The 24,672-nt window shown below is 44.8% G+C and overlaps 3 protein-coding genes across 6 annotated transcripts; 2 read left to right on the top strand and 1 right to left on the bottom strand.

The window, feature by feature from the left end:
- The first annotated feature begins 382 nt into the window (after window positions 1-382).
- LOC141810207 (putative ATP-dependent RNA helicase DDX17) lies at window positions 383-6,994 on the top strand. Its single transcript, XM_074697590.1, has 13 exons — window positions 383-712; window positions 1,223-1,382; window positions 1,495-1,591; window positions 1,698-1,831; window positions 1,948-2,013; window positions 2,104-2,245; window positions 2,372-2,532; window positions 2,690-2,862; window positions 3,020-3,130; window positions 3,243-3,304; window positions 3,401-3,460; window positions 5,599-5,829; window positions 5,934-6,994. The coding sequence occupies exons 1-13, from the start codon at window positions 663-665 to the stop codon at window positions 6,371-6,373; spliced, it is 1,887 nt and encodes a 628-aa protein (XP_074553691.1). The 5' UTR covers window positions 383-662; the 3' UTR covers window positions 6,374-6,994.
- Window positions 6,995-7,083: 89 nt separating this feature from the next.
- Window positions 7,084-17,020, bottom strand: LOC141810206 (ADP-ribosylation factor-binding protein GGA1-like). 3 transcript variants are annotated; one of them, XM_074697586.1, is made up of 18 exons: window positions 16,952-17,017; window positions 15,429-15,509; window positions 14,211-14,295; window positions 13,866-13,941; window positions 13,623-13,721; window positions 13,405-13,528; window positions 13,225-13,325; window positions 13,003-13,083; window positions 12,489-12,626; window positions 12,322-12,403; window positions 11,710-11,823; window positions 11,416-11,565; window positions 11,253-11,326; window positions 10,143-10,330; window positions 9,785-10,011; window positions 9,535-9,704; window positions 9,253-9,363; window positions 7,084-8,160 (listed from the first exon to the last, which is right to left on the bottom strand). In XM_074697586.1, exons 1-18 carry the CDS (start codon window positions 16,995-16,997, stop codon window positions 8,050-8,052), a joined length of 2,058 nt encoding a protein of 685 aa, XP_074553687.1. In that variant the 5' UTR covers window positions 16,998-17,017; the 3' UTR covers window positions 7,084-8,049. The 3 variants fall into 3 exon arrangements, with proteins under 3 accessions (XP_074553687.1, XP_074553689.1, XP_074553688.1); XM_074697588.1 differs by lacking the exon at window positions 16,952-17,017 and adding an exon at window positions 16,752-16,769; XM_074697587.1 differs by lacking the exon at window positions 15,429-15,509 and having other exon boundaries at window positions 16,952-17,020.
- On the top strand, window positions 16,749-24,391 carry LOC141810205 (MICAL-like protein 1). 2 transcript variants are annotated; one of them, XM_074697585.1, is made up of 15 exons: window positions 16,749-17,315; window positions 17,664-17,712; window positions 17,817-17,958; window positions 19,185-19,258; window positions 19,367-19,509; window positions 19,675-20,186; window positions 20,282-20,327; window positions 20,504-22,421; window positions 22,795-22,917; window positions 23,039-23,165; window positions 23,290-23,380; window positions 23,477-23,550; window positions 23,694-23,808; window positions 23,888-23,934; window positions 24,093-24,391. In XM_074697585.1, the coding sequence occupies exons 1-15, from the start codon at window positions 17,173-17,175 to the stop codon at window positions 24,176-24,178; spliced, it is 3,690 nt and encodes a 1,229-aa protein (XP_074553686.1). In that variant the 5' UTR covers window positions 16,749-17,172; the 3' UTR covers window positions 24,179-24,391. The 2 variants fall into 2 exon arrangements, with proteins under 2 accessions (XP_074553686.1, XP_074553685.1); XM_074697584.1 differs by having other exon boundaries at window positions 19,182-19,258.
- Window positions 24,392-24,672: the final 281 nt, after the last annotated feature.

Genomic DNA, 24,672 nt, shown 5'->3' with positions numbered 1-24,672 from the left:
GCTTTTTTACGTAATATTTTCAACTTCCAGTGATGATTAAAAAAAATCCCAATTTAATTAAAGAATACAATATTAACAAAGTCAAGCTTAATATTGTCCTGGTTAAGTACAGGTTAGAAACTAACGAGGTCCTCTCACTTTTATAGATAAAAAAAAAACGTTGAAAATGTAGTTGTCACGAAATGATACAGTTTAAATGAAAAAAAAGTACCATCTTTTTTCACAACCCCAGAGAAAATCAGATTTTATCATCTCCGTCTCACGTGAGCTCATAATTATTCAGTATTTTCGGTATTTTCATGTACTCATTGGACCGTTGACGTTCTTTGAGAAATGTCAATCATAGGAAGGGGCGGGGCTTGCCAAGCTTTCGACAAATCACAGCAGCTTCCGCTCGCCGGCTGTAGAACAACAACAACAACAACAACATAGCAGGCAAGCTAACCTCAGAGCTGAGTTCATATCTCAAAGTTTGGCTCGTTATACCCATCACTTAAAAGATTCTAATTTTCAAGAATAATATAAGACAGTGACAGTTTCCTCGTCTAGACTGAATTTATCCACGGAGGGACTTAAGTGAGGCCTGAGACCATCACAAGGCCCGCTCAGCGGCAGCCAATCAGAGCTGATTTTCTCCTCAAAGAAGAGCCCATAACCTGAGAATGAGAGGTTCTTATGGCGACAGAGACCGAGACCGAGGACGGGACAGAGGGTGGGTAACCGCATTAATAACGTAATGATGCTAAAAGCAAATGTAGACACCAGCATCATTACCTGGTTAATGTCTGCACCACTTGTTAGCATCACCTGTTAGCATGGATGGATGCAGACTTTCTCTGCTGGGGGGAGGCTGCTCACTGAGAGAGGCGTTACATACTCTCCATAGTGTGATCCTCTGAATCTATGGGCTTTCAGAAAGATATATGCATTTAAAAGTGACAACATGTGATGTAGCCAAACGCAGGGTAGACTTTACTTTGTATTTTTTGTATCAACCTCTTTTTATTTTGATGTAAAATCAACCCTAAACACTGGGTGGAGCTGTAGCTTTTAGTGCACATAAAGCCAAGGCTGACTGCAGCTAAATGTGTTACTTTGAGTTAATCTGTTTTAGGATCTAATTCATATTTAGAGGGTGATGTTATGTAATATAGATCCCTAAATGACTATGAATTCAGTCCAAGGAGCAGTCTAACTTCACAATGTGTATCTTGTTTTTCAGGAGCCCTCGTTTCGGGTCAAGCAGGAGTGGGCCACCACCCGGTCGAAAGTTTGGAAATCCAGGAGACCGTTTACGAAAGAAGAGATGGGACATGGATGAGCTGCCCAAATTTGAGAAGAACTTTTATGCTGAACATCCTGAAGTACAGCGAATGAGTCAGGTATGATGCAAACATCTTGTTCTGAATCCTGGAACACAAGTAAATGTTCTGTTCTGAGCATTTTGAGGAAATAATGTCTGTGTAATGCTCTGTTGGCAATTTGTTCTCTCAGTATGACCTGGAGGAGTATCGCAGGAAGAAAGAAATCACGGTCCGAGGCTCAGGCTGCCCAAAGCCCATCATCAGCTTCCATCAGGCTCAGTTTCCTCGTAAGGCCACAGACACATTCAGTACAGAGGATCTACACTGATACAGCTAATATACCTCTGCTGCTACACAAATACACAGAACTTTATCATTTTTCCCTGCTCCTAGAGTACGTGATGGATGTACTGATGCAGCAAAACTTCAAGGAGCCCACAGCCATTCAGGCTCAGGGTTTTCCTCTGGCCCTCAGTGGAAGAGACGTGGTGGGCATCGCTCAGACCGGCTCAGGAAAGACTCTGTCGGTGAGACTCAAACCTTCCTCTGCTCCTGTCTCTAAGAAGACAAGCACATGACACACTCACTGTTACATCATGAATCAGCCTGACTCACACATGCTCCCTCCTCCTCCTCTCTTCAGTACCTACTACCCGCCATTGTCCACATCAACCACCAGCCTTACCTGGAGCGAGGAGACGGACCCATCGTATGTGATGCTGACCAATCAGACATCATATGAAATAGTATCTGTAGAAGTGTGAAGAGTCTAATTTACTAACTGCTGTGTGCTCTGCAGTGTCTGGTACTTGCCCCAACAAGAGAACTGGCACAGCAGGTCCAGCAGGTGGCGTATGACTATGGAAAGTCATCCCGCATCAAGAGCACCTGTGTGTACGGAGGAGCTCCGAAAGGACCTCAGATCAGAGACCTGGAGAGAGGTAAGGTATTCACTGTTTCTGAAGAAGTCTCTGCTCTACATCGTTTACTTCCTGAGTCCTCAGAGACAAACAGGACCACATAGACCAGGTCCTAGACACACACTGAAACATGTTGTCTCACTCCAGGTGTTGAGATCTGCATCGCCACTCCGGGTCGACTGATCGACTTCCTTGAAGCTGGGAAGACTAACCTGCGACGCTGCACGTACTTAGTCCTGGATGAAGCAGACCGCATGCTGGACATGGGATTTGAACCACAGATTCGCAAGATCGTAGACCAGATCAGGGTAAAGCTATATCTTCGTTTATGTCATAAACATCATAAACATGATAAACATAGTACAGTCATAAACGTAGTAGATATCTTGTAAATCATATCTGTGTTATATGAAGACATCAGCACCTGTAGGTGACTTTGTGAGTTATTTGGGGTCATCTTTGCAGCCTGACCGGCAGACCCTGATGTGGAGCGCTACCTGGCCTAAAGAAGTCCGCCAGCTGGCTGAGGACTTCCTAAAAGATTATGTTCAAATTAATGTTGGCGCTCTGGAGCTCAGCGCCAACCACAACATCCTGCAGATCGTTGACGTGTGTATGGAGAGTGAAAAGGACCAAAAGTAAGAGACTGAGTTTAAGCTTCTAAGATTTCCCTATTCTTTGTTATCTGTCTCAGGGCTTTGATAAACCCGCCTATAAGGGTGACGATTTGCTCATCAGTGTGAGATTAAAGACTTCTCTTTATGTGGTGGTTAAATATTTGTCCTCCTTCCTCAGGTTGATCCAGCTGATGGAGGAGATCATGGCAGAGAAAGAGAATAAGACCATTATATTTGTGGAGACGAAGAAACGATGTGATGACCTCACACGCAGGATGAGACGCGACGGGTGAGTTTTCTCTTTTTAAGGGGTTTTATTTTTGGGCTTTAAGAGAGGGTCACATGTTCTGGTTCAATCTGCAGAGTCACTGATACGAAATGCTGCTCATCTCTCTCTGCAGGTGGCCTGCGATGTGCATCCATGGAGACAAGAGCCAGCCAGAGAGAGACTGGGTGTTAACAGGTACAGGCCCTGCACACCTTGCTGTAATAAGTGGCTTGTACAGGTGAAGTTTTTATCTTCAGCTCTGCATTGTCTCCTCTTTGTGTTTTGTTGCAGAGTTTCGCAGCGGTAAAGCTCCAATCCTCATCGCAACCGACGTGGCCTCACGTGGTCTGGGTATGTTCTGTGTGCTTCAAAACAAAGCTCACATTTTAAGAGAGAACAGGATAATAACAGCATGATCAGCCTCAGCACCATGATGACACCAGATCATTCTTCTGATGCTGCTCCTTCAGATGTTAGTGTGAGACGTGTTGAAGCAGGGCTTTCAGTGCAGACTCCAGGATCTTTGTGTTTAGAATTAGAGTATGAGTGTGTGTTTGGTTGTGTGTGTGTGTGTGTGTGTGTGTGTGTAGTTGGAGCAGCAGCCCTGACAGGATGGACTTTAACCTAATTCTGTGTTCATTTGTTTTCTTTCATTTTGTTTTTGTTTGTTTGTTGTTTCCAAGTCTCTCCTCCGGCACCTTGAAGCACACAGGCCCTCGGGAGCCTGCAGCCGGACCAAGGCATGACTAATCGAAAGCTGATCTGGGAGAGAGACGGCCTGATTAATCAATCCACACAGCCATCTCTGCTGAAATCCTAGAACAGAGCCCACAGACTAAACAGCCCCCCCTGCAGGACTCTGGCTGCCTGGTCCATGGGGGGGCGAGCGCCGGGTGCTGCTGGGCTTCCAAATTTGATCCCTGGGTTGGGGGCAGCTGTCAGGAGAGAGGGCAAGGAGGGGGGAACTGAGGAGGGTGTGCTCCCCCCAGCCAAGCCATCATCACAGTGACGCATTCACAAAGCTCTAATATGTGAACGTTTAGAGTCAGGGCGTCAGGAGGAAGAAAAGCTTCCTGCACCGCCCTCCAGGAGATTCACTCCCTCCCCTCATAACAAACTCTAAACGGCTCATTCATCCCAAATTACTCTGACAAATCGATAGATGGCGCTGAAGGAGCTGGTATTTGGAGGTGGTCACATGAAGACAGACTCACATACATCTCCCAGGAAGTGAAGCTCCACAGAATCCAGAGCCGGGCATGGACGGCTGTGCTGGAGGCTCCCCTCTGAACGTCCCTCCGATGCCAGCCCCTGACACCCCCCACCTCTGGCTGTGCCGGCCGGCCTCTCCCTCTGCGGACGTCATGTCTGGTCCTGGCTGGCAGGAGTCCTGGCCTGGAGGAGCCACCTCTATAATCAACCTCCCTCCTTTCTTTCACTCCCTTCTCTGTCTCTCTCTGTTCTCTCTGTTATCTTCTCTCTCATGCATCTCTCCTCCTCTATTCTGGTTCCTTGAATGTCTTTCCTCTCTCTCTGTTCTTCTTTGACCCATGTCTGACCCCTGTCTGTTTGTCCTTTTGTACCTTCTGTCTGTGCTGCTTTGACCCTCTTTGTTTTAACACTCAGGCCGTTTCTTTGTTCACATCAGTCCAGATGACTTTAAATCCAACCTTAACCCTCCAAACTGTGAGGATCCTTCTCAGCCTGTTCATTGTCACACTCCCTAAAAGCTGGGTTCATGGTCAGACTAATATTGTCATTAAGAGGTCATGATGGCTCCAGTTATGCCTCTCAGAGAAGCTAAGTTTTGAGACTAGAGCAGAGCCGCACCATTGGTTAGATCTGGTTCCTGCCAGTTTCCAGCTTTGGGAGTGTCGTGGAGGAGTGGAGAGGTGGGAGAAAGGACTGATTTGGTTCCGTCTGCTCGCCTCCCACCCCTGCAGACCTCCCAGGACTGGCTCAGGGTAAGTACTCAAACCCCACCCCCCCTCCTGATCTCTGCTGCAGGGTTTGTCAGAACCTGACCTGTTCCTTTCCTGATCAGTTTTTTTGAGCCCTGTAATTAGAAACAGACCTCTGACTGAACAATTTCCCTCTTAAACACTTCCTGACAGTGCTGATCTGAGGACCAGGAGTCTTTGTCATCTTACTCCATAAACTCTGAGTGATATCTCTGATATCATCCCTGTCTCAGTCTGACCTGTAGCTTCAGCTGCATGTAACTTCCTGTTTTGTTTATAATGTGGACCTCTGAGCGCTGTCATGATGATAAAATGATAAGCTAGCTGGTTTCAGTGCTTCCTGACTGAACAGGTGAGTGATGCTTCAGGTGATGGTGTCTGTCTACAGGTATTGTCTGTCTGAATGTTCCAGAAGCACTAAACTTTAAATTCATGCATGGCCCCGTGTCTCCTCCTCTGTGGGTTTGCTCACTCCTCTTCTTCTGTCTCCTCCCTCTTGAACCACTATCACCTCATCGCGCTCTGCAGATGTGGAAGACGTCAAGTTTGTCATCAACTATGATTACCCAAACTCCTCTGAGGACTACATCCACCGCATCGGACGCACTGCCCGCAGCACCAACAAAGGCACTGCCTACACCTTCTTCACCCCCGGGAACCTCCGCCAGGCCCGAGAGCTAATCCGGGTTCTGGAGGAGGCTCGACAGGCCATCAACCCCAAACTGCTGCAGCTGGTTGATAACGGACGAGGAGGAGGAGGTGAGAGGGGAGATCTTTGTTTTTGTCTGTGTTTAAGATTCAAGAACAAAAAATATTTTGACAATGAGCCTTATGTGCTGACCCCGTCGTCTTCTCCTCTGAAGGTGGTCGTCCTCGTTTCCGTGGCGGCTCAAACGCCAACAACCCTAACCTGATGTACCAGGATGAGTGTGAGCGGAGGATGCGGTCCACAGGTGGAGGCAGCAGCACCAAGGAGAGCCGGGGCAGCAGAGACAGCCGAGGAGGAAGCAGCCGTAATGGGGACCACTCCTCCTCATCCTCCTCTTCCTACAGAGACCGCAGCATCAGCAGCAGGGAGGGGGGGCGGAGCTACAGCTCCAGCTCCTACAGCCAGTACCAGAACAGCAGCAGCAGTTCCAGGAGCAGCTCTGCAGCGGGACCAGCTCCTCCTCCTCCTTCCTCAGGCCCTCAGCCTCTGATGGCCCAGCAGTTCAACCCTCCTCAGCCTATGATGGGCCTGATGGGACACTCGCCTTTCCAGTTTGCTCCTCCTTCTCTGCAGCCTCCTCCAGGCAGGAAGTAGAAGTGTGTGTGCTGCAGGTAGAGACGTAGATCACTCTGCTCACTTTGATGAAGCTCTGTTTTAAGGTGAAACACCTACACGCTGGTCAGAAGCTTGTTTTGGTTGCTTTTGTTGATGACGTGTTTGCTCCTTCTGGATTTGGACTCTGGAGTCAGATCATTCACAGTTCCTCAGTTTGACAGAGACGTCTGTTTTAGTTTATTTTTGGTGAAGCTTGAAAACATGGTTTTGTTTCCTGATGCTCTTCATGTGCTTTACCGAGTCACTGCTTCCCCCTTTAGATCTGTAAAGGTAGGTGCTAAAGTTTACAGTGTGGATGCTTCTTTCTGTTACCAGGTTAATATCTTTATTTTTACATTTGAGACTTTATAAAGTGCATGGAAACACTCTGTGTCTTAAACCAATCAAGCTGTATTTCTAGAAAGATCTTTTCCTTTTAGACTATCTCAGTTTAATTTAGTAGACACTAATGACGGCCTTATAGAGGCTTAGCGACGCCTCAGCAGACGATGAATCTTGTAAACGTAAAACAGTTTGTGTTTGCTAACAGGTGTGTTGATGAGATTTGCTGGCTAAACGTGGCTTCCTTTCTACAGTTTGTTTAATAAAGCACTCAAAAATAACCTGTAGGTCCCGTACTCTTGCTGTTTAAAGATGAACACAAGTGGGTCTGAGTGTTTCAGAAGCTCAGTTGTGTCCAGCAGTAATGAAAATCCCCTCAGATCACCAAGAAAAAGTCTTTATTACCCACTCTGAATATTTCACCAGTGTTAAGCTCTCACACATGAGTCAAATGTACATGACAGGACTGCCATGGTTGGTATTTACAGAGCCGACGTGAGGAGAGGAGTGCGATGTGATGAGAGCCCAAGGGGAGGAGGGATTTTACAGACATGCAGAAACGAGCTGAACATGTTTAAGACTCAGAGCGCTTGAGAGCAGCACCGTTTGACCAAATTAATGCAGAAATATCAACTGAAGCAAACTTAAAGTGACACTCTACAGAAAGGGTTTAAATATATTAGTTATTTTAGGGTGAAGTTGATCTGGTCCTCTGACAAACTGCAGACACGTAACAGGTGAGAACAGAAGTTCATCCAAACGCACTTCCAACTGCAAAATAGGCACATATGGCAGATAATACACACTCTGATGATACAGGAAAGTCTGATTTCACACACAAAGAGAGGGAAGAGACAAAGATGGTCCAAATAGAGTCTGTGCAAATTAAGGAGTGGACGCCACAAAGAGGAGATCAATCAAAGACTTCTTTGACGTGTCTGTGGACCTCAGCCACTCCTCTAGGGTTTGAACACATGGTCCCCGTACAGGCAGAGCATGCAGACAAACAGCACTGACCAGAGTTTCACAAACTCAACAGAAAAACAAACCACACACACTCTGTGATGATTTTCCTCCATCAAAAGAAGAAGAAGAAGAAGCCCACAGCAGCTTCAGAGAAAGAGCTGCAGGTGGGATTTAAAGCAGCCACACAAAGCAGACTAGACCTAGACACAGACAGGTTACACTGATCAGGAGAGAAACCCAACCCAAAGAATCAACAGCAATCAAAGTACAGAGTGATTAGAAAGGAAAGTTTGTGCATCATGAGGCGTGGGATGAGGAGAGGCGGCGAGTCAGAAAGCAGTCTGTCAGGCTGAGCTTGTGTTTGAATGCTATAGACTCCCCCACGTCTCCACAGGAGGAAACTGTTCTACGCCACCACTCTCACTGTGCTCCTGCTCTCCCATGGTGAAGGTTAGTCTGAACTCCAGATGAACTTTCTCCTGAAACAGCAGAAACAACCAAAGGACAGTCCATTCAGACACCTGGAGACAAGAGCCCCTCAAAGGGACACTTTCTATGATTTAAAGGTCCCATATTGTGCAAAAATTACTTAAGTCTTATAGTGAAATTTGTGGGTCTTTGGCTTTCCTCCCAGCTCACAAAATGTGAAATTTGATGACAAAACCTGTACTTAGTAGCGCTTGTGAAAGTTAAATTCTGACCTAAAACGAGCTGTTTGGATTTTGGGGATTTGCCGACATCAGCGATTCCCTTTTTTGACCAATCAGGAGCAAGTCTGACCTGATTGGTCCACTGGAGCAGATACCCCTGAACCCCCTCCCTGCCTACTCCTCACTGCTTTGTTTTTGGCTGTAAACAGCCACATAGTTCCATGCACAAGCTTCCCATCTCGGAAGAAGACAAGACTAAGTGTCTAGAGTTCATTATTCTAGGAAATGTTCCAGCTACACTCTGTAAAACTGTGCATGTGTGCTAGTCACTTCACGGCCGACCGTCTTCCAACTTTGGACAGTACAACAGAGGGCTAGCGAACAGACTGGTCCTGAATCCAGGCGCATTACCAACCATCCACCAACAAACCTGGGACCCTGGAAATGTGAGTATTTTAAATACTGTGTGCTGTGGAGCAGATGTAAGAGCTTTTCCTCAGTGTCCTCCTGTCTCTGTGTTAGCTTCAGGATGCTAACTTTAGCTGCGGTTAGCCTGTTGTTTTAGCCTGTAATGTTACGGTAAACGAGCTTCACTGTTTTCTAAACATTGTGCACTTGGAGCTCATGGCGCCGTTCTCAGTGACGCAGAAGAGCGGGGCGGTATCAGCGGTGGCTCATTTACATATGAAGGCCACGCCCACTAAATCAGAGCGTTCTGAACAGAGGGGCTATGAGAGCCTGGAAACAATGCTGCTGTACTTGATTTATTGGCTTTTTGGACCAAAATGTGTTACTACCATTTCATGAAGACATTAATGATCCATATTAAACTGCAGAAAAGGAGCACAATATGGGACCTTTAAAGTTAGATTAATACGATGCAGAGAAATGTTGTTGTAGATCTTTAGAGCTCTGACCCACCTTGTTGGGGTTTGCCAGCAGCAGGATCTGAGTGACAGCAGCCGGAGGAAGGATGGGATTGAAAGCTGGGAGTTCTGATCCTGACGGAGGCTGTAGCTTCACTGCCATAGACTACATGTGAAGAAATAAAGTTATCTTTACTGACAGAGAGAGTGGAAGAAAGCTGCAGAGGTTTAATAACTTCATGTCTACAGGATGAACTTTGTCTGCACAGTGCTTCACAGAGCGATCTAATCATCTGCCGTGTCAGACCTGATAAAACTAAACTCTCTGACTGCTGACCTTTGGAGCTGTTGTCTGGAAATTGATGTTGGTGACCGGGACGGGAGCAGATGACAGCATGGAGATGATCACCACCAGCACATCAGGGCGAGACGGAGGAGAATCCCGTGCAAAGTGGAAGAGAACCCGCAAACTGTGTCTGTCAAACACAGTCACTGGTAACAGACTACCTGAGGGAAGAGAAAGGAGTGAGGGCGTTTCACAAACCTGGACTCTCTGGTAGATCATCAAACCTGTATGAACTACTTACTGGGTTTAATGGATTCTAAGGGAACAAAAACGTCACTTAGGGTGACCTCTGGAGCAGAAGGTTCGCTCTGTGTCGGGGACATGTCCAGCAGTGCCGCACTGAGACTCGACTGGGAGTTACAGGGTGCTGGGGGTTCAGCGGTGAATGATGGGATGGGGTTTGGGGTGACGTTGGATCCAGACTTGGTCTGCAGATCTCTCAGAGTTGGTTTGGTCTGCTGTTTGTCCCTGAGAGAAGAAATATCCAAAGGTCATTTACCTTGGAGACATTCGTTTTCTGCTCTTGTGTTGGGAGCTTAGAAATGATCAGAGAGGAGAACATCAGGAGCTCATGTGTAAAAGGAGCTTCAGGAGGGTACCATTTGACCTGCAGGCCCTCTGGAGGCAGGGACTGCTGCAGCAGCGTCTTCCCCAGCAGGTCCAGCTCATCCAGCGCTGAGTTCCCCGGGGTCGACCCAGACGAGAGGAGCTGGGAGTGGGAGGGGGGGTCTGGACTCAGGAGGAGACTGGGTGCTGCTGGGATATCTGTGTCTATGCTGTCTGAGGACTAGAGCAGAGAGCATGAGTGTGTCAGGATCAAGGTTATGATAGTTTACTAAAACGAAAATTAAAACGAAAATTAAAATTTAAAATACATTGCAGTTAACTCAAACTAATAAAAACTAGAAAAGAAAACAAAAACGATAAGTAAACTAAAACTATATCTTGTGTTCACAAAACTAACTGAAACTAACTAAAATTGTAGAGAAAATGTCCTTAGTTATAGTTTTTGACAATATTAATAACCTTTAGGCTTTAAATGAATCCGATACATTTTTCCAACAAATTTTAGGACAGTTTTCGGCAGTTGTCAGTGCCGTACGGCACCATCATAGTGACGTACTGGGACGTGCTTGTTTACTGCACTGACTGACTGTGCGCTGTGCTGCGACAAAACGTAATTGTTACAGGGTCCAAGTTTTTATTAATTGAAGCTCATACTATATTGTTTTTTTTATAATTTATGTTTATATTATTTTTATGTTATTTATGTTAACATTATTTTATATAATTTATGCTTATATTTTTTATACTAAGTTTATATTATTTTCATGTGTTTAAGGCAGCAGCCAACATTTCGGTATCAGCATTGATTGAGCAGTGAGCACTGTGTTGGACTTGAAAATAAACAGTATTACAAAATATTTACTCTGACCTTTTTGAATCCTTCACCTGGTTAATAAGGTATGAAAAAACTAAAACTAAACTAAAACTACGCCTTGTTGCAAAATTCAAAACTAAATAAAAACTGGAATGCCTTCTCTAAAACTAATTAAAACTAAACTGCAATGGAAAATAAAATGTCAAAACTAACTAAAACTAAACTATAATGACAAATCCAAAACTGTTATTACCTTTGTCAGGAGGGAGGAACAATTTAACATTAAAGGTTGAACATCAGTCAAGTAACAGGTGCTCACTTTACTCACCTGGAAAGAGTCCCAGGCGATGGAGTCCTCAGGCTGTGAGGGGGGGTTGGAGGTGTGTGTTCCTTCACTTAGACCTGTGGCGTAAACACACACTGGTAATATGATTAATAACATATTTCCAGAGATATATATGTGTGTGTGTTTGTGTCTGGCGTGCTGTTACCGAGCGACATGAGCTCGTCGTCGAGCAGACTGATCCCTGTCTCTTGTGACGGGGCGTTGAGGTTGTCTGTTGGAGTGGGGAACTCTGGGAAGGATGGAGGAGACTGAGGTGAGGTGTCCAGTCCTGTCAGGTCCAGCAGAGCGTTCCCTCCTGAGACAAAGTGGATCACCTCAGTCCACCTGAAACTAAACTTCAGCTCTGTGTGTGTGTGTGTGTGTGTGTGTGTGTGTGTGTGTGTGTGTGTGTGTGTGTGTGTGTGTGTGTGTGTGTGTCTGTGCGTGGTGCTCCACCCACCTGTCTGTTTCTGTGTGTTTGACGTGTTGTTGCCGTTCACTATCTCCCCCTTCACCTGCTGCTTGTACAGGTTGATGACGTGAGTCAGGCTGTCGTTGGCCTGCAGGATCTCAGCTGTGAAGGACAGAGGAATGTTTTCTTTTTGTTTCTGACGTTTTCAACAGAGCATGAAGGTTTCAGAATATTAACCTAGAGTCTGATCTATGTTTATCTCCACTTTAAGATTCTGTGATGACATGCTAATGTCTCTGAAAATGTGTACACAAGGTAGAAAATTGCAGATGCTGCTTAGAATTAAAATGCAGCAAAGAAAGCTGGTCTGTAAGCTCAGTGTGTGCTGCAGTGACAATGATTTGTCACAATCTGCAGCAGCTTTCAGTCTTAAAGTTGTTTTTTCTTTATTTGTGCTCTGGGTGTGTCTCTGTTGCTTTAATCAGGAGGAAGCATAAAACAAAGAGATCAGTATCCTGTCGAACGTTTCTCAGACAGAAAGAAAGAAAATACTAAGGGACTGACTGTTGGTCAGATTTTCAGCACTTTAACACAGAAGGATCTTTGATGTATAGTTGATCTGAGTCATCTTTAATGCAGATTAATATAACCAAAGCTCACCGAGTGCCTCATCATTGTCTTCTGTGTCACTTGCCAGTCTGAACAGTGTGGGTCTCATTTTCTCACAGCGCTGGTACAAATCCTGAAATCACAAAACAAAGTCACACATCTGTCTGGTTGCAGGCCCCAGTATATGCTCTGAACACATGGAGAGTTTTCCATGACACCTGGATGAGTTCATAGTTGCTCTGGTTGGTGGCGTTACTGTCGTAGTCCTGCAGGAGCTGAGTCAGCAGAGTAACGCTCTCCTTCACCTCCTGGATGGCGTTCACACGCTTCGACACCTTTTCTGCTCGCCTCTGGTCCTACAACCCACCGAGACAAATACATGAAGCAAAACAGACTGAAGAGTGACTGCTAACATGCAATCTGAACATGTAATTTAATATCATGAGCTGCACAGATGAGGGATGAAATTCATGAGGTCAGATGGAAGTCTTATGAAAGGAGCAGAGAGATCTGGTTTCTCCTCAAACTGGGACACGTTCCTCTGAAATCCTGCTGAATCACTCCCACAGTGTCACACTAAACCCCCTCAGGGCAGCCAGCCCATTCCCTCATTCAGTGATTGTAGCACTCTGTTTTCTCCTTTTATTTAAAGATCACTTACAACACTTCCTCTGCAGCGACAGAAAGGAGCATCTGACAGGAGGAGTGGAAATGAAGAGGGAGGGTTTTTACCTCTTGAACCATCTCCTTGATGAGTTTGTTTGCAGCCTTCAGGTCCTCGGGGTGCGAGCTGTTCAGCAGGCGAGACAACATCTGAGAAAAGAAAGATCCAGAGTTCAGAAAGGGTGAATCCCAGAGGAGGAACCAACACAGTCATGGGCGTAGAAACAGAATCAGGTCATATTTATTCTGCTATAACAGCTAATTATCCTCCTTTAACAGACTCTTCCTTACTTTGGATTTCTCCTCGTCCTCAAAAATGGCGTTCTTGGGTCTGGGTGGAGGAAGGTTCAGTAGTTTGTCAGGTGGGAGCTCGGGGTCTTGTTTGATAATACCTGGTTTACAAACAAAGCACAGACAGAGTTTGATGCTTCAGATCAGCTGCTTTAACTAATTCTTTCAGTGACCCCTCACCTTGTTTCTTCAGCATCTGATAAGCATCAGAGATCTTTGCCTCGTCTGGTAACCCCAACGTCCAGCTATAGATCAACTCCAGAACCTTCTTTTTCACTGGCTCAGGTGACCGAGAGCCCAGGTACTGTGTGACAGAGAAGGAAATATGTGAATAACACAAAACATGGCAGCCCTGATCTGTGAGAGAAGGGTCCACCTAGAGAAAAACTCAGTCTCACCTTTGGAGAGACTACTTTGATGAGCTCATTGAGAAAACGGAATTTTCCAACTTCACTGTGAAATCTTTTTCCACAGTTTTTCATACACGTCTCCAGAACCTGAAAATCAAAAAAACACAAATCTCAAAAGTTTCGGGGCTTTCTCTTAAACATTACTGGATAGTTTTTCAGAATACAATCTCACAGACTGCCAATTTAAGATCTGATTCAAAACAGTTTTGACACCAACAGATCCAGACTCACCAGCAGGGCCTGCATGGCCTCCCATTCCTGTGGAGACTGGATCTTGTGGGCTAGGAGCCTGGTAGCCAGTTGAGGGCTGTAACACAAGTTCAAGTCACTTCAACTGGATCTTAGTAACAAACAGTCAAATGAGCTAGTGTGCTCCTGAGGTTATGTAAAGGTCAGAAAACATTCATTACAGTGACTGTGAATGCCTCTTTTTAGCAGAAGCATTTTACAGGAGCTGTTCAAAACAGGTATTAGAAACCATTGTCACGTCTTTCATAGAAACTTAACGTTTTTAGATTTTATCATACACATGAATTAATTATAACCAGCATCATGCCCACAACATGGAGCTCTCACCCCTCCAGGTCATTGTTGAGCTGGTCGCAGAAGGCATTGATGCTGCTCCAGTCTGTGTCTCTGTTCAGAGGGTTCGTGGCTCTGTCTGAAATATCAAGACAGCGGACAAAGGTAACAAATAGCACCTCATCTGGACTCCGTTACAGCTCTAAAAACTCTGTTACTCTGGTATAATGACACAAATTTACCAAACCGTGGTTGCATTTCTGTTATATGTGTTCATAGTGTTTGAATCTGTGAGTTTCACTGAAATATATGTGTGACTTTATAGATTGGGGAGCGCTGGTCAGTGTAAAGTGGCCCTGCAGGAGGCAGAAGGAAGTAGTAGGGAATCGAATTTAGGATTGTCAAATAAATTGATGTCTTGTTTTTGCCTATTGTGGTACTTTCTCCTAATTGAACCCAATATAATACTGTTTGTTATTCTGATGCCTATTTTGCTGGACGTCATATCACCACTGACACTTTTAATACTATTACTATTTTTTTTTATTCATGTAAAGCTCACTGCTGTTTGTAATATTACTATTACCACTATAATACACATTTATATCGGTTTCTTTTGGCATGTATTTCATGTCAGAGGTAGCTAATGAACTGAGTATATGTTTAACTGTTTTTCATGTCAGATTAACATCCGTGTTAATGCACATCATAGTTCCAGTTTCTATAACAGACTGATCGGTTGGCAAATCTTTCAGTTTGTCTCTGATCAAATAGCCGCATGAGCAGGAGGCCTTCAGGCATCCCGAGACTTGATGATTAAAATTCATTAAGTCTCACATGACCCAGATCCAGTCCCAGATCCAGATCCAGCTCCAAAGAAACCCTCAGAGCAGGTGCTAACAAAGTGTCATGTTAGCTGGTGCTCAGATGAGAGTCTATGTGACATCTAGAACTTTCTTTTTGAGACATTTCTCAGTCTTACTCAAAGTAAACCTCCTGACACTAAAAAGGGGACCCTGTGGTCTTGAAAGCGACCCTCTGGAGGGGTTTTCTCTCCGGAGAGCTGACGCGTCGCCTGCCTGTGTTGTGTTGACAGCAGCTCCGGAGCTAGTTAGCATCCTGGATGTGACGGCGGGCTCAGAGTGCTCTCTGCGGGGCTCGCGCTCCTTCAGTTGCCTGTCACTTCCTCTACAATAACTCCTGAATGATACATCATCCCTGTCCGGGGCCCCGGGGCCCACATACTGAGGAGGTGAAGTTTAAAATACTCACTGATCCGAGACTCCAAACTCTCCGCATCGGGGGGCGCAGCCATCACTGCGAGATTTATGCAGTGCGTCAGTCTCGCGAGGTCTGCATAGTGGAACGTAGGAGACGTAGAGCACGAGAGGATAGACGAAGAAAAAATTAAATGATCGATTATTTATTTATTTATTTATTTATTTATTTATTTATTTATTTATTTATCAAAAACATTTGCTAGGGTGGCTTTTGAGTATTTGTATTCAAAATAATAACGCTAGATGAAAAATCACTTTACCTTTTATCACTACCCGCCAATGATGAAACACAATATTTTACATTTACATTTTACATGACCTGTCCTTGAACACGACTGCCGCATTTTTTCGCTACCAAAAATCAACACAAATCACAATACGTGAAATAATTGGTTTATTACAACTCAAAAGGCATTATTACTGTTGAATTGGTGTGTGAATTACCGCTCTGGTCAAACTCATTCTATGCTCAGTGAGCTCTATTAAACTAGAGTGGACAACAAATAACTCCTGCAAGTTTTAACACTTCAAATTAAAAGTGCTATAATCTGTGAGCGTGCACGGACCTCAGAAAATTCCTGCCTATGAATTTCAACAAAATGAAAATAAATTTTTATTCATTACTTTTAAATTTTGTTTTATGATATTTCTACGAAATCTATTTGTTAGATTAGGAAAAACATTTCTTTTATAATTTTATGAAATTCGACATAGAGGAAGTACTTTAGTTAGCACATACGACTGGTAATAAAGAATATAAAACTATAACTTTATGCCTTCTCTGCAGACCTAGGTATATGTATATATTCATATATATATATATATATATTTAGATAGAAGTTTTGCACAATTATACATATTCTATTCATATTCTGGTCTCAAGTGACAGAATATTTAAATAAATAAAATATCATGTTTAGTGTGTTGTATAGGAAGGGGCGGGTCTAGTTTTAAATGGCAAAGACGTACACTCAGCATTGCAGCCTGAAACTGTAGAAGTCCTGTTTTTTTCATCAGCTGAACTGTGGAATTGAGCAGAGGAGTCCAGTTTTAAACAGATGCAAGTTTTAATCACGCTTTAGGAACTGGTTTGCTGTTACACACAGAGTAAATCGACTGTCTCTGTCAAGTTTGCATCCGATGATAAATAAATCAGTAACTAGAAACCTCTCTTACTAATTATAGAGGCAGACCGCGGCTCTCTGGCGACCTACTGTGGAAGCTATTGAGCATTTCATATAACGTGGACCACAACACAGAGGACTATGCGAGTAACGTGATTTGAGTTAAACTAACATCCGTTTGCTGAACTTACAGTGAGTGTTTGGAGTTCTTGTAGAGTTTTGAAGTGTGTTTGTGAGATGTGGAGTTTCTCTGATGGTTTGAGGCGATCAGAGGCTCTGTGCCGCCGTCAGAGAGGAAACCGTTACAGACTGAAGTTGTGGTTAGAGACTGTGAAGCCATGAAAGTCGTGTCACACGCGCTGAGAGCTTTGTTTCACCTCATCAGACCGACCTGATCGGGCACACACAGAGCTTCCTGTGCGTCTGCCCTGCACCATGCTCAGGTTGGACCCAGCGCAGCGTTTCTGCAGAAGATAAACTGCTACGAGAGAGGAAAATGCTCGTTTCCTGCTTCCTCTACATCACCTAACCTGGCCAGCTTCAGGTGCTCTCCTCTCACTCGTAAAACAGGGCCATGTTCATTCAGTTGATTGGTCAGATCTTACTCCAGGGATGACCTCACCGAAGGCTTTGAGGGACTGGTGCCGCCTCACCTGCGCAGGTTACCCCAACGTGGAGATCAGGAACATGTCCACCTCCTTCAGAGACGGGCTGGTGTTCTGTGCCATCATCCACAGACACAGACCTGACCTGCTGTGAGTAGATCTTAAAGATGACGTATGGGTGTGTTGTCTGTGCAGACTTACATGGTGTGTGTGAGCAGATGGAGTGCAGTTATTTGACCTGTTGTGTGAACACACTGTCTGTTTCTATCCTGAGATTAAACCGTTCATGTGGTTGCTTCAGACTAACCTGCTGTCTAATCTGGAGTAGAGTAGGATCTTTACACTGTCTGTAATCTGGCCTCATTACTTAATCTGTGGCTGTCCTGTTTCAACTCTGTCCGCTTAGTTTTGTGTGATTAACTGCTTTGATTTTTAGCTCACCTGATCTCTGCTCTTGAACATCACTGTTTTGTTTCTGTGTTGGTCTCCATGCTGCAGAGATTTCAGCTTGCTCTCCAGAGATAATGCCTATCAGAATAACAAACTGGTGAGTTATTTCATTCAGCCCCCCACCCACCCCACACTCTCTTCAGTCAGCTAAAAAGCATGGTCTGCATGTAACCCCTGTGTCTTCGTCTCTCTGGTTTGCAGGCATTTGAGATTGCAGAAACAAAGCTGGGGATCCCTGCACTGCTGGATCCGAGCGATTTGCTGTCCAGCAGGGTGCCAGACTGTTTGAGCATCATCACATATCTCTACCAGTACTATCACTTCTTCACCAGGAAGTCATACGGTAGGTAAAAGTGTAAAGCTGTACCTCATGATTCATTTTCGTCTTTATATCATCCGATGAACAGGAAGCAGACACACAGCTGCTTCCTTTTCTCTCTCCTTTCTGACTTTGAAAACCAGGATTAAGCCTTTACATCATCTTAAAGGTGTCTTTGTAGGTCTGAATTATTACATCAAACGTCCATTTAAAGTTTAAAGTGTCGTATTTCCTCATTAATGAACATCTAGAACCAGGGTTCCCGCAGATCCTTGAAAAGTCTTAAAAGGCATTGAATTCATAACTCTAAAAATAAGGCCCGAATTGGCATTAAAAAGTCTTAAATCCAAATTTCAAAAGTCTTAAAAATCTGAACACATTGGTAAGATTTATGTTCGTTTGAAGTAAAAAAAAAAAATTTTGTAACATTTATCTATTTTTCTAAACAATTTCCTCATTTACTTTTGTGGCAACATCGAGTAATCACAATAGTGGAACTAACAAAACGGTGATGTGGTTGCACCAGGAACTTTTAAAGCAGACACATGTCTTGGTTCTACCTAGGGTGCCTGGAGAGAGAAAAAAATGAGGAAAAATTGGCAAAAAAATCCAAAAGTGGCTTTGGAAAACTGATTATGGCAGCAAAATTCAGAATTAAATTTGAAATTAAATTTCAAAAACCATGCAAAAAATTCCAAAAATGGTTGTAACAGTGGCCAAAAAAGATGAATGGGGCCAAATAGGCATAAAGTTGTAAAAATGGGGTTAAAAAAAAGGAAAAAAGTGATGTTTTATGTAAAATAAACGTTAGTTTTGTTAGTTTCAATTGAGGTTCATTGTCGACTTGTTTTTAAATTTGATTCCCAATGTCATTAAAAAAGTCTTTAAAAGTCTTAAATTTAATTTATTTTGAGCTGTAGGAACCCTGTAGAACACTTCTCACACTGCAAATACTGACACCTAATTAAGTGTTTATGCTTTATTGTAATAAAAATCGTCTTATTGGACTCCATATGAGCCACATTCACCCAGCAAGTCCAGAAAAATGTCTCTTTTCAGATATTAAAGGACACCTGAATGATTCATAAAGAGTCAAATAATATGATGATGGTGTTAAACGTATACTTGTTTAGTTTCTGGTATTGAGACATTGTTCAGGTGATGTTTTTGTCTTTTAAACTCTTGTTGTTTATTGATGTGGTGAACTCTTGTTTGCTTCATTTACATCTCCTCTCTTGACTCTGCAGCAGGTCCCGTCAGTTTAAAGACATCACATGTCACCGTCCTGAAAAGTAAAACACGTGCTGGTCTGAAGCCCCGCAAGGTAACCACTCGTTTTCATCTCTAACACACACAGAAACCTTTGCTCCCTGTCGTTTCAGCTTGTCAGGCTGATAGTCGTCGTCCTTGGTGATTTCTCCTTTCCTTCCAGAGTTTAACTGATCTGAAAATCTCCGGAGAGGACTGCTTTTCCAGCTCCAGGCCTCGGACGGTGTGCAGTTTGTGTTTTAAGCCGGTGCACCTCATCCAGAGGTATCTGATTGACGGGAAGGTCTACCATCGCAGCTGTTTCAGGTAACAGCAGCTGTTCCTGCTTTGTTTGTGTTCAGGTCTGGATCCTGACGAGGAGATGTTTCAGGAAACCACAGAGATCATATTTGACATTCCTCCAGCTGTTAGTGAGTCTTATCTGAGGTTTTATGGACTCACTGCAGCAGCCTTTACCTCTCTGTGTTTCAGGTGCAGAGTGTGTCACAGCACGCTCCTACCAGGGTCTTACACACGGGGAAGTGAAGCTGGTGTCTTTTTCTGCTCTCACCATACAGGAGACAGCTTAGAGAACTGGCCCAAGTCTAAGTCTGAGGAGGGTTATTTTTCCCTGGGGGGGTCTTTGATCAGCAGCATCCCTCATTACACTAAGAACACAGAGACACAGGAAAGACTGGTTCCAGAGACAGCAGTGAAAGAGCTGCAGGAAAAGAGAGACAGAGAGGACTTTCCTGTTGAACTCCAGAGCAAAGTTAAGAAGCCGGCTCGCCCTCATCGTCCTCCAACAGCTGAACCTGAGCCTGCAGACAGAAACTCACAGCAGGAAGTGAGACAAACTGAAGAGCTCTCTGAGTGCTCGTCTCTTCGACTACAAGCGTCAAACGGGAGAAGACATCCCGTCCCAGCGCCCAGACGAATGTTGAACCCATCTGCAGCTCCTGTTCCTTCACCCAGGAACAAATCAAATGGCTCCCCAACTGCAGGTACGCAGACAGCTGATGAAATCTCTCTATGAGTGTATACATGAAACTTCTGCTCCTTAAATGACTGGAGCTTGTCTCTCTCTGACTCTGTGCAGGAAACACAAGGGACCAAAATAAACGCTCTCCTGCTTCATCACACGTGTGAGTGGACATAAAGTCTGTCAGTTTACATCTCACTCTCATCTCTAAATTTCTCTGATATTTATAGTTTTAACACGAAACTCTCAGCTCCCATCACATCCAGTCCTCTTTATGTCTGCAGCACATTTTAAATCCTGTGAGGAGTTATCTCTTTGACCTCCTCTCTCCTCATCCAGATCCAGTCCCAGCTCCAGCCGAGGGAGCCCCAAAGTCAGAACAAACCACCCATGGCTGAACATCGTCCACCCAGGACCCTGGACACAGCTGCCCCCTGCTCCAGCTCCAATCCCTGCTCCCCGGACCAAATTCAGCGCTCGTTACAGACCGAGAGACAACCCTCCAAACCCGTTTGCAGAGGACATGGTCGAGGATGCTGTGGATAAGAACTCACCAGCTGATGCTCTCAACCCCTTCGCTGATGATATGATCCAGGAAAGCGTGCATCGGGGCCGGCCTAAAATTGATCCTCTCAACCCGTTTGCTGCTGATATGATCCAGGAGAGTGTGGATCAGGGCCGGCATAAAATTGATGCTCTCAACCCGTTTGCAGACGACATGATCCAGGAAAGTGTAGATCAAGGTCTGCCTAAGGTGGACCCTACCAATCCTTTTGCAGAGGACATGATAGCAGACACTCTGGATCGGGGTTTATCTAGAACTGCTGCTCCCAACCCGTTTGCAGAGGACATGGTCGAGGACGTGGCGAAAGAGGATGTAGATAGAATCGCTCCTCTCATTCCGTTCGCAGAGGAAACTGTGGAAGAGATCAGTAAACCAGACAGAGCAGACCAAGCAAAGCTCTCTGTGGCAGCTGAGAGGTTAGAGAAGGATGGAGCTGTGAGGGATAAACCAGGACACATAGACACTGCAGTTCAACCCCAGCACGCTGAGGCTGCAGCAGAGGGAGTGGTTGCTGTAACGGCAGCAGAGGGAGTGGTTGCTGTTCCAGCAGCAGTAGGAGTGGTTGCTGTTCCAGAAGAGGGAGTGGTCGCTGTTCCAGCAGCAGTGGGAGTGGTCGCTGTTCCAGCAGCAGAGGGAGTGGTCACTGTTCCAGCAGCAGAGGGAGCGGTCACTGTTCCAGCAGAGGGAGTGGTGGCTGTTCCTGCAGAAGGAGTGGTCGCTGTTCCAGCAGAGGGAGTGGTGGCTGTTCCAGCAGAGGGAGGGTTCCCTGTTCCAGCAGCAGTGGGAGTGGTGGCTGTTCCAGTAGAGGGAGTGGTCGCTGTTCCAGCAGCAGTGGGAGTGGTCGCTGTTCCTGCAGCAGAGGGAGTGGTCGCTGTTCCAGCAGCAGTGGGAGTGGTGGCTGTTCCAGCAGAGGAAGTGGTCGCTGTTCCAGCAGCAGAGGGAGTGGTCGCTGTTCCTGCAGCAGAGGGAGTGGTCACTGTTCCAGCAGCAGAAGGAGTGGTTGCTGTTCCAGCAGAGGGAGTGGTCACTGTTCCAGCAGCAGAGGGAGTGGTTGCTGTTCCAGCAAAAGAGGGAATGGTTGCTGTTCCAGCAGAGGGAGTGGTCACTGTTCCTGCAGCAGAGGGAGTGGTCACTGTTCCTGCAGCAGAGGGAGTGGTCGCTGTTCCTGCAGCAGAGGGAGCGGTTGCTGTTCCAGCAAAAGAGGGAATGGTTGCTGTTCCAGCAACAGAGGGAGCGGTCAGTGTTCCTGCAGCAGAGGGAGTGGTTGCTGTTCCAGCAGAAGAGGGAATGGTTGCTGTTCCAGCAGCAGAGGGAGTGGTCACTGTTCCAGCAGCAGAGGGAGTGGTTGCTGTTCCAGCAAAAGAAGGAATGGTTGCTGTTCCAGCAGCAGAGGGAGTGGTCACTGTAACAGCTGTGTCTCTGACAGTCGGAACTCTTAGTCAGTCGGTCGACGATGTGAATAAGATTGAAGTTATGGTTCAGCCTGAAGCTGGGAACATGAGTTGCTCTCTACAGAATGTGATTGAAACCTCAGTGTGGATGTCTGAAGCTCCACATGAAGCTCAGTGTTATATTTTACCCAGAAGTCTCTCTGTGCCGGCTATGACATCATCCCACTGTTACAGCTCCTCGCTGCCTGTAGACCTGATAGAGGCCCAGGGATATGGTCAGGTGTCATCGTCTGAGAGTAAGGTACATATAACGACAGCACCTCACAGTGGATCATGTCAGGGTGATGTATAAGGAGCAGGGAGGGGGTGGAGACTGACAGGGTGAGCACAACCTGTGGTTTCATGCATATCAGAGTCTTTTCAGGTGTCTTTCAGGTGTATGAAAAATGGATGCTAATTAAATTTATTTAATAACAGTCCTGGGCAGAATTTCAAAATGAAGCATTGTGTGATAATGAGAGGGAGTCTATCCACAGAGAGAAATCAACAGGTGTCCTGAGTGAAGCCTGCATAGAATGAAGATCAGGGTTGAACTCCTTTTATAAATTCAATGACACAAACTGACCACAGAAGAATGAAGAAAGGAGCTGTAATGACGTCTACTTTTTTTGCAGCTGGTGTGCAAAGAGAATCCCTTTGATCGTAAATCTGGGATGCCCAAATCCAAAACGTTTCAGTCTCTCCCGTCCAGACGAGGCACCGCCCCTGGACATGGATTCCCCCTCATCAGAAGGAAGGTATGAGCTTTGAAGGACTTTAACATTTAAAGCTATCATTCTGAGTTACAGTTTCCAATGTCATTATTCTACCTTTGTACAACTCCTACTGTTGGTTTGAGTCTCATGAGCTGCTCTTCAGGTGCAGACAGACCAGAATGTCTCCACTGAGGATCTGAGGTCAGAGATGAGAGAGGTAGACGAACATTTGCAGACTCTGGAGCAAAGAGGAGTCCAGTTGGAAAGGAATCTGAGAGACTGCAAGAACGGTACAGCACTTTGCACCTCCTGGTTTTAGAAAAGATGACGTATTGTGTTTTAATCCCACCTTATCTGAAGGCAGTCTGTTTGGAGACAATCTGAGCTGAGTCAGTGTGTTTTGTGATGTTTCAGACCAACAGGAGGAGCACATGCTGGCGGAGTGGTTCTCTCTTGTTCGAGAAAAAAATTCCCTGGTGCGCAGAGACACAGAGCTGATTCACCTGTGAGTAAAGTTTCTCTGAGGCCCTGCAGCCTCCACACAGGGTCTGAGGTTCCTACAGTGGCACAGATCTGTAATGTCATTTTTTTTTTCTCTTAGGGCAAAGCAGCAGAGGTTAGAGGAGCGACAGGCTGATGTGGAGTACGAGCTCAGATGTCTCCTGAATAAACCAGGTCAGTGTGTCGCTGACTGCATCCCTCTGTTTCCAATCATTAGTTTAGAAAACCAGATGAAATGACACAAGACATTAGTTTTAATATGAAGGAGTGGTTTTCTTTGTTCTGTTATTTGTTAAACTTTTTGTCTTCATGTCCAGAGGGCGACTGGAGTGAAGAGGACCGCAGTCATGAGCAGCAGCTGATGGATGAGCTGGTCACCATCATCGAAGAAAGAAATGAGATCATCAGCAACTTGGATCAGGACAGACTCAGGTAAACAAATAGTTACAAAACTCACGCACCTTGTTTTTCACAGCCACAGATTTAAATGTATTTCTGTTTTAATCATCAGGGAACAAGAGGAGGACATGTTTCTAGACACGATGAAGACAGAAAAAGGTGAGATTATTAAGCATTAAACAGTCTTTTTTCATTTTCCAATCATGTCTGCTCTTGGCTTAAGTAAGTCAGCCAATGATTCTCCAAAATCCATCACTGCTTACTTAATGAAATCAGCGATGTGTCATTCTCTGGATTTATTGTAATTCTCTCATCAGAGCTCCAGAAAGAAGGGCTAAAGGATTCAAAGAAAGCAAAAGGAAAATTCAAACCAAAAAAAGTCTTCAAGTTGCTGAACCATTAAAGCAGAAGACTCAGAAAGAGCTGAAGGATGCCCACGACAACAGAAACCTTAATACGCAGAGCTAGAGGGAGCACTGCTCCGCAGCTTAGACAGAATAAATCTTTTAATCAGTGTTGTGACATTCTCCTCCAGGTTATTTCACTTTCTTTTCTCCTGTCAGTCATTATTTATATTTGTATTTTATTATATAACTATTCTACTCAGTTAAGTTAAGTATGCAAAAATGTGTTACACAGTTGTACATGTTACTCATGAAGAAGGAATATTGATTGTGTAAATAAAATGTTTCTATTTCTGTCTGCTTTATTTATGTGGTCGAAAGTGGGTTTTTTTTTTTTATTCTTATAGGTATGATAAAAAAAAAAAAAAGACTACGTGTGTTAAAAAAAATAATGAACTTTTTGCTTCAGTGTCTCAAAGAAACACTGGACAGCGAAGCTCAGGGCTGTCATGAAGAGTGGATGTATACATAAAAGTAAAGTCTGCACAGTTAA

The sequence above is a fragment of the Halichoeres trimaculatus genome, unplaced genomic scaffold (genome assembly GCF_033239565.1).
Source record: "Halichoeres trimaculatus isolate MK-OKI-2021-1 unplaced genomic scaffold, fHalTri1.1 fHalTri1_scaffold_20, whole genome shotgun sequence".
NCBI classification, from domain to species: Eukaryota; Metazoa; Chordata; class Actinopteri; order Labriformes; family Labridae; genus Halichoeres; species Halichoeres trimaculatus.
Note: the sequence above shows the minus strand (reverse complement) of the source record. Positions and strands in the feature narration are given on the sequence as shown.

Bases quoted from the DNA above. Each gene is read 5' to 3' on its own strand.
- LOC141810205 (XM_074697584.1), top strand. From the start codon at position 17,173: ATGACCTCACCGAAGGCTTTGAGGGACTGGTGCCGCCTCACCTGCGCA. The intron at 17,959-19,181 runs GTAGGTAAAAGT...TTGACTCTGCAG, and splicing joins CTTCACCAGGAAGTCATACG to CAGGTCCCGTCAGTTTAAAG. The intron at 23,935-24,092 runs GTGAGATTATTA...TTCTCTCATCAG, and splicing joins CACGATGAAGACAGAAAAAG to AGCTCCAGAAAGAAGGGCTA.
- LOC141810207 (XM_074697590.1), top strand. From the start codon at position 663: ATGAGAGGTTCTTATGGCGACAGAGACCGAGACCGAGGACGGGACAGA. The intron at 2,533-2,689 runs GTAAAGCTATAT...TCATCTTTGCAG, and splicing joins AGATCGTAGACCAGATCAGG to CCTGACCGGCAGACCCTGAT. The intron at 3,305-3,400 runs GTACAGGCCCTG...GTTTTGTTGCAG, and splicing joins GAGAGACTGGGTGTTAACAG to AGTTTCGCAGCGGTAAAGCT.
- LOC141810206 (XM_074697586.1), bottom strand. From the start codon at position 16,997: ATGGTGCAGGGCAGACGCACAGGAAGCTCTGTGTGTGCCCGATCAG. The intron at 13,326-13,404 runs GTGAGGGGTCAC...TTTGTAAACCAG, and splicing joins TCAGATGCTGAAGAAACAAG to GTATTATCAAACAAGACCCC. The intron at 12,404-12,488 runs GTGTCATGGAAA...TTGTGATTTCAG, and splicing joins GCAACTATGAACTCATCCAG to GATTTGTACCAGCGCTGTGA.